General features: G+C 32.2%; 1 protein-coding gene across 1 annotated transcript; it reads right to left on the minus strand.

Moving 5' to 3' along the window:
• Positions 1 to 8,772: 8,772 nt before the first annotated feature.
• LOC105797377 (uncharacterized) lies at positions 8,773 to 9,998 on the minus strand. Its single transcript, XM_012627360.1, has 3 exons — positions 9,791 to 9,998; positions 9,389 to 9,534; positions 8,773 to 9,270 (listed from the first exon to the last, which is right to left on the minus strand). Exons 1-3 carry the CDS (start codon positions 9,996 to 9,998, stop codon positions 8,773 to 8,775), a joined length of 852 nt encoding a protein of 283 aa, XP_012482814.1.
• Between the last annotated feature and the right edge of the window lie 1,729 nt (positions 9,999 to 11,727).

The following is an 11,727-nucleotide window of genomic DNA, read 5'->3' on the forward strand; positions in this document are numbered from 1 at the left end:
TAATAATATTTACAAACTCAATCATCAAATTTTTGATCCCGAAACCACTATTTTTGACACCACTAGAAAATAGGATGTTACAAGTTTTCAGTCAAGTATCCAAATGGCACCTTATGAAGCTCTTTATGGTTGAAAGTGTCACTCGCCTTTATGTTAGGCTGATGTGGGTGAAAGAAGGTTGTTTGGTCCAAAATTGGTTTCTGAGACTAAAGACAAGATTCGGTTAATTCGATATAGGTTGAAAGCGTAAGGACATCCAGTTTAATGTGGAAGATTGGATTTTCCTTAAAGTCTCTCCATGGAAGAAGGTTCTCAGGTTCGGTTGGAAGGGAAAATTAAGCTCTAGGTTCATTAGCCCATATCGAGTGCTTAAAAAGGTTGGTTCTGTGGCTTACCAACTAGTATTACCTCCTGAGTTAGATCATATTCACGATATGTTTCATATCTTGGTGTTGAGACGATATCGTTCAGATCTCTCGCATGTTATACTAGTATAGGAGATTAAGGTTCAACCAGATTTGACATTTGAGGAGGAACCTATTCAAATATTGTATCATGAAATTAAGGTATTAAGGCAAAAGCAAATTCCTTTAGCTAAAGTGCTTTGGAGAAATCATGGCGTTGAAGAAGCTACTTGGGAGCCAGAGGACTCAACTCGGTTTTAGTATCCTTATCTATTTGAATAAGGTAATTTTGAGGACGGAATTTCTTTAAGGTAGGTAGAGTTGTAACATCCCCAATTTTATACTAATGAGGGTGTAAAATATTTCAAAAATAAGGAAATAGCCTAGTGGTTAATTGATAAATGGAAAAGCATATAATTAAATTAAGGTCCCAAGTTTGAATCTTTTTCCTTGCAAAATAGTTAAAATTTTCAAAATGCAACACCCCAAATTTTATGAATTCTAGTTGTTAAGCATGTTGGATAATTTGGTTTGATGTGGTAGTTAAATGCCTTGGATGTCTACCTTAGGCTCTGAGTTCAATTCCCTTTTTTTGAATTTTCCTATTTATTTTGGGGTTATGTTCAACTTGAGCCTTAGGGCTTATCTTTTATTTTTGTTGAACTGTGACAAGAATTAGCCTACTGGTTCAGTAGTAAGACTTTAGCTTATTACTTGGGCTTGTCTCTGAATCCCATGTTGCGCGTAAGTGTAATATTTTTGTCCTTTGCACTTGTTAGTTGTTGAGTTTAATTTAAATTCTAAAAAAATTTGGTGGGTGGGATTTGGATTAAATTAAATATTTTATTTTTATTTTTATTTTTATTTCACCAAATCCCTACTTTCTCTTCCACTTTGAACTATCCAAACTCCCACTCCCCTTTACATGTTACTGTCATTTGTTTCCCCAATGCTGCCGTTTTCATCTTATTTTCTCTTGGTTCTTTCTTTCCTTCCTTTTTCGCTTTGATCATTCTTGAATACTGCCAATTATTTTGTGTGTTTTGACGCTTGGATTGTATTATGTTGTAACACCCCAAACCTAGCCTAGACGTTATGGCCGAATCTGGCGATGTCACATGGAAATGGATTTGAAGACAAGATTGTCGAGTTTAAAAAACCGTTACAGTGAGTTAGCTTTTATTTAATTCGAAAAAAAAACTAGTTGATTTGTTTTAAAACTTGTCTCTTAGCTGAAGCTTTTGTAACCAATTAATTTAGGGAAAATCGTTTCTATTTACGAAAAACCTTAGTTTTTAGAAAAAAAAACCGTGTTTTGTGGAGTTGCAGTTTTAAAAAAAATCCATAAAAACAGTATAAAGTCCAAAATTTAAAGCCAACCAGTCGATAGTCCAGAAGATAAATCAAAAACCTCAAATAAGTAATAAATTCTAGGCATTAACGGAAAACAGTCTAAAATTTACGTGTGGCCGCTGTCGAGTCCTCCGCTGCACTAACCCGTCAAGCCTGGGGATTACCTGTACAGATTAAACAGAGAAAGGGAGAGTTTTCGCAACCTCAGTGTGTAATCCCCACAGAAAAAAATGCATACAGATAATCAACAGAATTCAGTTAGACACAGTCTGGGGCCTGTGCCCATCACAGAATCAGTTTGGGCCTTAGCCAATTCAGATATAGTCATAGAAATACATTAGGGCCTTGGACCATATCAGATACAGAATGCAGATACAGTAAATCAGAATCCTACCCACCAAACTCTACACACCATCTCCGTCCAAACCTACACAACATGTGGGTATTAAATCAACCCACCCATCCCTACACATCATGCTGTACCGAAATGCGGCACATAATTAGAAGGTTGCAGCTGAGCTGTCAGATAACAGGCTTAATAGCCTTTCAGACACTTCCTCCAAATATCATCAACCCACCCCGATGCAATGCAACATACAAAATATGTCATACCATTATGCAATTAATAGTATATACATTCAGATATCATAATTCATGCTCGGTATAGAAATCAGACAGACAGGTCACACATATAGGGGTCTAAGTAAAGCTTACTGACCCTACAGTAGGTCCACAGTCGACTTGGGCGACCCGTGCAACCTTATAGAACTTTTTAAAAAAATGGGCCCACACGCCCATGTGGCCTACTCGACCCAAATTGGCCTTGGCCGTATGATCCATTTTTAATGTAACCCGTGCTAGCTAAATATTCATATTTGTTTTCACTATTTACTTATGTGTTCGTTCAAAGCTATCTACCTGAGTCACTGTTACCAAATTATTTATATCTTAAGCTATAGAATTTCGAAGTAAAATATTCTTGATGTCTTTGAAACTAGACTCAAATACCTTTCTATCATAAAATTTTCAAAATTTTTGGTTCAGCCAATAAGTACAGTAAAATCTTCAAACTTACCCCTGTTCTGCTGTTTGACAGTTTCGACCCTTCTTTGCTAAAAATTAATTATCTTTTGGTAAAAAATTTGGATGAAGTTTCCATTTGTTTATATTGAAAATAGTCTTATTTATAATTTTAAACATGTAAAATTTAACCCCTAATTATTTTTCTCCAATTTTTGAGTATTTTCCACAGTCAGGACAGGGGAACCCGAATTCATTCTGACATTGTCTCACAAAGTTTATTATATCTCACGATTTACAATTCCATTACTTACAACATTTCTTCTATGAGAAATTAGACTCAATAAGCTTTAATTCCATATTTTTTCATCCTCTAATTCGATTTTCACAATTTATGGCGATTTTTCAAAGTTAGCCTACTGCTACTGTCCAAACAGCAAACAATTTTGGCTTTTCGCTGAATCCCTTTTTTTTTGCGTTTTGGGTACACACCTGGTTTTGTTTGATGCTAAAATAGTCCCCGAGCACTCCAAAGCCTATAATCAGGATACTCAACATTAATTTAATGAATTTACAAGCGAATTGACAACTAAGAACGAATAGAAACCTAACTTACCACCAACGATAACCCTCCATTTAACTATTGTTAAGACGAGAACACTGAATTCACCAGTCCGAGCCTCTCCCTACGCCCAAATCACAGGGAAAAAACATTACCACTTCAGCCGTTAAGAGATTCATGACAGAAACAAAGAGAAACACTTATCGAAACTAAGCGAGCACTAACCGAGTGCAAAAACGAAGGAAAATAAATGGATTAGGGAAAATCAAGAAGAAGAAAAAGAAGAGAAAGATGGAAAAACTCAGAGAATTTTGGCAAGAGGAGAGGAAGAAGAATAGACGGTAGAATGTTTTTTAGAAAAAAGAGTTAAAATTCGGTTATGGGAAAAAAATAAAATAAAATCCCGATAACCCTCAAAATCCTTTAATCTTCTCCCCTAATTCCCACTATACATCCACTACTCAGAATCCCCTTATTACACAACTCTATCCCGAAATCTAAGAAAAAAATAATGCCCTTGCCTGCATAGGGATTCGAACACAAGACCTCCACCATAATAACACACCATTTAACTACCAGACCCATTCTGATGTAATTTACCCAATAATCAAATAAAGCCTACTAAACAAGAGTAAGACCTAATTCATTCAAAATACCAAAATTTGCCCAAGCGAAGGCTTGAACTTGAGTCCTCCCAAACACTCCCAGAACATATAACCACTAAAGCTGACATATATTTGTGTCATATTTTCACAATAACGAAATTAGAAATTTTGGGGCGTTACATATGTTCCCAGTGTAAGTTTAATTTGGTTACTTTTGTTGTCATTCTATTATTATTTTAGTTTTAGTTCGTTTCTTGAACGAGTTGGGTTTGTATTGGTATATTTTTCATTTGTTATTGTAAGTAGCATCTTTGTGGTTCTCTATTAGGCGAAAGGTGTGAGAATCTAAACCCTCTAGTAGAGTAGGCTCGATTTTAGACGTTGTCTCGGAGAGGTGAGTGAGCGAATTGTGATTTAGGATATGAAATTTTAGTTTAAGGATGTGTTTTTAGATGTGTTTTTAGATGAGTTTTCTCTCAGTTAATTGGTGCAATTTAATGAACGGTTGTAGGTTTTTGTGAGTTTCAATTGTGTGGTCGATCAAATCAACAATCAAGTGTGTGAAACTAATCCGAAATATCACTTGAAACTTGAGAAAATTGTGAAACAGAGGCTATTTTTGAAACTACCCAATGCCACACGACCGTGTGCCAGGCCGTGTGGAACACACGACCGTGTGTGATTACACTGCCTGTGTGTGTGTGTGTGCGCGTGCGTGCGTGCGTGCGTGTGTGTATGGGTTTAGGGTTATATTTTCCCCCAAAATTTTACTCATTCAACCACCAAAACTTTTTATTTTGCCATTAAACTTTTATTTCCTACCCTTTACCCCAAAATCAAAAATTAAAATCATTCAAAAAAAATTCCTAAACCTAAAGAGTAATAATTTATTTATATCTACTATTTATATTATTAAATTAAATTTCACATTCGTATTATTTATATTATTGAATTGTTTAATCATATTGAATCTTTATAATTTTTGTTAAAATTGAATTATTGATGATGTCATAAAATATTTGTGTTAAAATTTTATGTTGGTATCAATTTCACATTTTATTTTTAAGATAACTTTTATTGTAAAATCATATTTTTACATTTAATATATTTTGAATTTCAAAATACATAGTGACAAGAATCGAAGATAATTGAAGCAACTAAGTAAGAAAAGAAGCTAATTTGTATATAAAATATTAATAAATAAATTATGAGGGGATGAAAGGTAATAACAAATTTGACTACGGATGGTGATAGTGATTACAAGGACTCAAAATCTTTTTTCTTTTAATTTAACTTGAACAAATATATTTGATTATTCGATTGTAATTCCATCTCACTCGACTCGATTCAAGAAAATTTCAAATTGAGTTAGGATGATAAAATAAGATTCGTCAACTTGATTAACTTGAAATTTTTTCATTCGATTCGATTCGATTCGATCGAACACTCACCCCTAGTCCTAATTGGCGTGACTGGTTGGACGGAGATAGTGTGTAGTGGATGGGGGTAGGATATGATATGATATGAAATGTGTTACGACATGATATGAAATATGATATGATAAGATATGATATAAGATATGCTCTTTTATGAAATCCGTTATGCTAGGATACACTTTGATATAGGTATATATTTACCATGATACGTGGGCGAAATCACACACTGGGCGTTAAGTTCACGCATTTGCTTGTTTTGCTTTAGGTGATCCTCTGACTTAGGATTGGAAGACAACTCAGGAGCTCGGATTTCACTCTTTCGATTTAAGTATACATTGGACCCCCTTTTCTTTATATGGAATTTTTAGATTTCCAGACATTTTAAATTTTGTTTGGGACGTTAAGATTATTTTGGTATTTATTTTTGCAATTTTTTTAACTTTTAATGATGCTTAACTCAAGACCAGGGATTTAAATTGCGATCGCGTCGCGTCTTCAACAAGGTATGCGCTTATCGCGATTATGGACATAACGGATGTGTTATGGTCCATTGTGGGTATCATGGTCATGAATTTTTTTAAAATTCGCACAACTTATTGTAAAAAATAATAATTATAATTATAAAAAGTCACTTCTAATACTTATGAACTTTTATTAATATGATATGAGAACACAACTTTTATAATTATTAATTACTCTTTCATTTATTTACGAATTTTCTAAGAATGTTATATTAACTAATAACAAGGTAAAAAGGAAATATTAAACATTTATCATATTTAATAAGTTTGAAAGTTTTTATAGATAAAATAATTGAAAATTCATACCTAAGAGATGTCTTCAATATTTCTTGATGACTTTGAAGATGGTGAAGATATATACATTCTATCTTTGAAAAAGGAAAAAAGGAAAAGATAAATGTATAGATTCTCATTAATTATTCCTATTTCCTACCACTTATTCTCACTCTCATTCTACTTTCATATATAGTTTAACATGCTTCGATTCTTAATTATCTTTTCACAAAATATACTCCATTCATTTATCTAAAGATATATTTTAAATGTTTTAATATCATTAAAATTAAGAACATTAACAAAAGTTTTCTTTTAAAAAAACATACCTTACAAATAATGGTAGTGGTACGATTTAGTTTTCACCAATTAGTGGAATGACGAAGAAGATCAGATCCTTCACCTTCACTTTCAGAGCGTTCTTGACTTGATTCTCTTGGCCTTTGTCCAAAAATATATCCAAAAAAAGTAACATTTTCACCTTGGTTTTCATATAATTGATATGGAGGATATATTTGAGGAGGATACATAAGAGGTGGAGGTGGGTGATACATTGGTGGTGGAGGATGCATTTGAGGCTGGTATGACACACCATAATTAGGAAATGGTGGATAATAACCATATGGTTGTGGATAACCATGTGAAGGTTGAAAATATGAAGGTTGTTCTGGTGGATAAAAACCTTGAGTGCTAGTAGATGAATCACTACACCCAAGGTTACTAGAACTCGATCTCCTACCAGATGAATAGCCTATAGAGGTATGCTTATTGCCTTTTTCTTTTGATGGAGCTCTAGGTTCACTTATATCTCTCCTAGGTTCAGGAAACATATTTCCATCCAACTCTGATCTATCACGGAAATGTCCACTAGTGGTACCAACCCCATATTCTCCTCCATACTGACTAGAAGACCTAATTTCACCTCTATCACCACTATATCCATCATCCTCATCAATTGGACTTAAACCACCACCATCGGGTCCATCGCCACTCTGACTTAGCGTTGAACTAGAACTTGAATGAGACAAATTTTGTTGTTGAGATTGATTAACATCCATTTTATCATCAGAGGTATCCACAAGCAACATACCGACATTTTCACCATCTAATAATGGATTCTCTTTTTCATGAAGCCATTCTGATAGTGGATCAACATCTTCAAAGATATGATCAAGGCTGATAGGATTAAAACTAGCATTTATATCATTAGTGCTCATTTCTTTGATGTCTTATCTGAAGCCTCATATTATAATAGGTAAACACTAGTTTCTCAAGTTTTTTATACTTTAACCTATTTCTTGCCTTGGTGTGAATATAACTAAATGTGCTCCAATTTCGTTCGCAATTTGATGCTGCAGTTGTTTGACTAAGCACTTTAATTGCTAAATTTTGTAATTCGGGAACACATGTGCCTTATATTATCCACCACTCAGCTGCATAATATTATTTAAATTTCAAAATAACTTCAAAATGTACAATATAATTAAATAATATAAATTAAATTAAATAACTTAATTAATTGTTTACCCAGATTCATTTGCTTCCAAGCTCTTTATGCTTGTGGAGTACCGAATGTCTCATGTTTATCTCTAAATAGTAACAACTGCATAAATAAAAGATAAAGTAAAAATTTAAAAATAATTTTATTTCAAATTATGTAACTAAGTTACAAATAATAGTACTTAAATCTAACCTGATTAACCATTCTGACTTGAGTATCAAGAGAAGGTTCTAATCTTTCAATTACTGATCGTGTACCTTCAATGTTTCTATTAGTACATTCTTAGAATGCTCCAACCCAAATTGAAATTGAAGATTGGGAAAATAACCTAAGTATAATTTATAAGAATATCATCAAATAATAATAATCTAAAGCTTAAAATAATAAAATATAAAAATAGTTCTTAATTATATGAAACATTTTATCTTACTAGCTGAATGCAAGTCGGAATGCATAAAATTCCATCTATTGTCAATAATCTTTTTATACTCGATGAAATATCGACAATCTTGTTGAATTGCTCGTTTCGCTCTATCAACAGCCTCATAAATAAAGCCCATTGTTAGTTTTTCATCGCTATCCACAAGTCTCAATACTTTTACTAGAGGCTCGTATACTTTTATGAGGTCATTGGCTTTTTTCCAAAAATCTTTTCCCAAAACATTTTTTTTGGCTTCATAAGCAGACCCTGACTTTTTTTGTCCCCATTTTGATTCTTTAAATTCCTATATATTTATAAGAAAAATTTTAAAATAATATAATTTAAATTATTTGGAACTAATAAAATCATTAAAGGTTTTTGCTATATTTAAGTAATTATATTAACTAATTATAAAATACTGACCTTTGAATTAAACATTTCTCTTAGACCTTGCTTTTGTCTTGTTATCTCTTTAAGTTGAATTAAAATAAGTTGCAAATCAAGTAAGAGCGGGTCAAAGTATTTGTTTCCCTTGTATATACTTTTTCATCAAATCAACAGTCCAAATGTGATTGCATATAAAGCAAGTCACTTTTTTTGCCTCATCTAACACTTTTGCTACACTGGGCTTTTTCCCAATATCTTTAAGCCATAAATCTAAACAATGAGCTGCACATTAGGTCCAATATAGATGTTTTCTTTTCAACATTAATTTCTTTCCAGCAGCTTTCATTGCTGCCTCATTATCATTCACTATTTGGACAATGTAATTTTCTCCAATTTCTTCTACAACTGAATCTAACAAACAGTAGTAGAATTCAGCAACTCTACTACGGACACTTGAGACATCTACCGATTTCCAAAAAATGGTTCCTTTACTGCAATAAACAAGGAAATTAATGATGTGCATTTGATTCAAACTGTTGGTCCAACCATCACACATTAGAGTTGCACCCAATTCTTTCCAATGAGTCTTTAGTCCATTTACCCAATCACGAACTCGTTGATACTCTGACTCCAAATGCACTTCTGAAACCTCATAAGGTGTTGGGAGCTTTACACCTTGTCCAACTTCTGTTGACACTTGAATTAAGTTATACAACCATGGAGAGCTTGCTAATTGGAAAGGAAGTCTTTCATATATTATAAATTTAAATACCGCTTCACCGTCTTCCTTTGAAAACTCTTTAAAAAAGAGTCATTGACCTTTGGTTGCTTTGAACTTTTGCTTCTAACAAATTCAGGTATAGCTCCCCTTAAGTTAAACTCATACTCACTTGGGATGTATTTACTTGTTCTTTCTCTATGATATTATCTAGCTGATCCATGAGAACATCGCCCTTCTTCATAAATGTTATCCCAATCACCAATACTTCTTCTGAATTCTTCCCTTCTATGCCACTCATGTTGTGATTGGATACTTTCTCGAGTTGCTTGCCTTACAGCAAAACCTCATCAATGAAATCATCGTGTTTATCCTCCTCTTCTATTAATTGAGATAAGAATTCATCTTTTCTTCTCTTTTTTTTCTATTTTTTTATGTTGCTTTCTTTCAGTATATACATCATATTTTCTCTAATGACACATGTTAATAAAATAAAAACAATTCACACTTTATATTATTATCAATTATATATAATCTTTATTGATAAATTTACAATAACATTTAAAAATAATAATAAATTATCACATACCAGTAACATTAGGGCATGGTGCAACATTGCCGGTTTTATGAGTAATGTGCTCTTTAAATCGTGTTATTCCTCCTTTCACAAATTTACCACAAAGTTTACATACGATATTTCCTTTCGCATTTGGCACTGGAGTTCCAAAGTGCCAACCTATATCATTACTTGGTGCACCCTCCAATCCTTTAGTCGAGAACTCTTCATGTGGTGGCATGCTTTATTTTTATTTATATATAAGAAATAAAATTATATTTAGAAATATAAGCAACTCATTACTTATATTATCAACAATATAATACAAAAAAAAAATAAACATCATTAACATGGAAATTTTAAATTTATTGCATAATCCATACATAATTTATTTATTTTTAAAAACAACAATACACCATAACCCATTATTACTTGGTTCCAAAGTTTTTGGTTAAAATAGTTTGTTTTGTTCCATCTTAATAAAATTTAAATTCAAATTGGATCAAATTTAAAATTCAAAATTTTCATATTATGCAAACTAAAATCAATAGAGATTTATCTAATGTTGGATTGAAGTCATCTATCGGATTTGATAAAGAAAAACACAATGAATTAATTTGTCTTGATTTTCTAACTTTTATAATACAAGTCCTAAGTGATGGAGGCTATAATTTTTTCATTAATTTTGTGTGTAACTTTAAGCAAACCCCAAGCAACAGAGGTTACAATTTTTCACTAATTTTGTGTGTAACCCTAAACAAACCCTGAGTAATGAAAGTTATGAAATTTTAAAATAATAATAAATAATAAATAATTATCATAATAAATTATAATTACAATATTAATTAAAAATAACATATAAAGTAAAATTATAAATATGATAAGATTGAAGCTTTCATATTAAAAAAAATATAATAATATGATTATCGTGAAAGTAATTTTCATTTTCAGTAAAATCTCTCCAAACAATTCTTGGAATATGCTCTACTTTAAAAACTCATATCCTCTACTTTGCATATCAAATTCTTAGAATATGTTGATTGTGCCTTCTCCCTTCATCCCTAAAGTGTAGGTTAATTTTGCATAGGTCTCGTATTCCACATTAGTTAGGAAAATTTAATATTTAATGACTAAAGTTGCGCATTGGCCTATTCATTTATTTGGAACAAAGAAGATAACAAAGACTTAAAGGACTTAAGGGGAAAATTAACTATAAAGACTTTATTGCATGTCATATTAAAAACCGTGTCCAGAGATTTATATATATATTTTAAATTTAATAAAGGAAATTTCTAATAATTGTTTTAATAAAATTTTTAACAATTTACTTTATCAAAAAATTGACAGAAACTGAGGGTTTATATTTCTCAATAAAAGCACAATTTGCATGTACAATAGTTGACTCTTTTCTAGTGGATAAAATGGACGGTGGCTGCCCTAATTAATGAGTAAAATGAGAACCGAAGAAAAAACACAACAGAGCAGCACAAACCAAAACAAAAATAGAAAAATCAAATAAAAATGAAACGATTCTATTCCCTAACCAGTAGCCTTTAACTTTAAACTTCAACCTCATCAGATTATCAAAAAAAATGGCCGAATATGTTGCCTCTACTACTGTTGAAAGTGTGAAAAACTAGGCAAAGGAATACGCATCACCTTATCTCCGTTACTTTTTCAGTTATGGAGAGATTGTTGAAGAATTCAAGAATCAACTAAAGGAGCTTAAATTGAGGAAACAGAGGGTGAAAACTCGTGTCGATGAGGCTAAAAGGCAAATTAAGGTCATCTATGAAGACGTTGAGGACTAGCTTAGAAGGGCTGGGAAAGAACTGGAAGAAACTCAAAACTTCGAAGAGGAAATAGATGGCGGCAAGCGGTTCAAATGGTGTCCTCAATTCTAAAGAACATATTTGCACTGCAGATATAAGACATGCAAGCAAAAATCAAGACAAAATTTCAGGTAATTA

This window comes from Gossypium raimondii, chromosome 9, assembly GCF_025698545.1.
Source record: "Gossypium raimondii isolate GPD5lz chromosome 9, ASM2569854v1, whole genome shotgun sequence".
Taxonomy (NCBI): Eukaryota; Viridiplantae; Streptophyta; class Magnoliopsida; order Malvales; family Malvaceae; genus Gossypium; species Gossypium raimondii.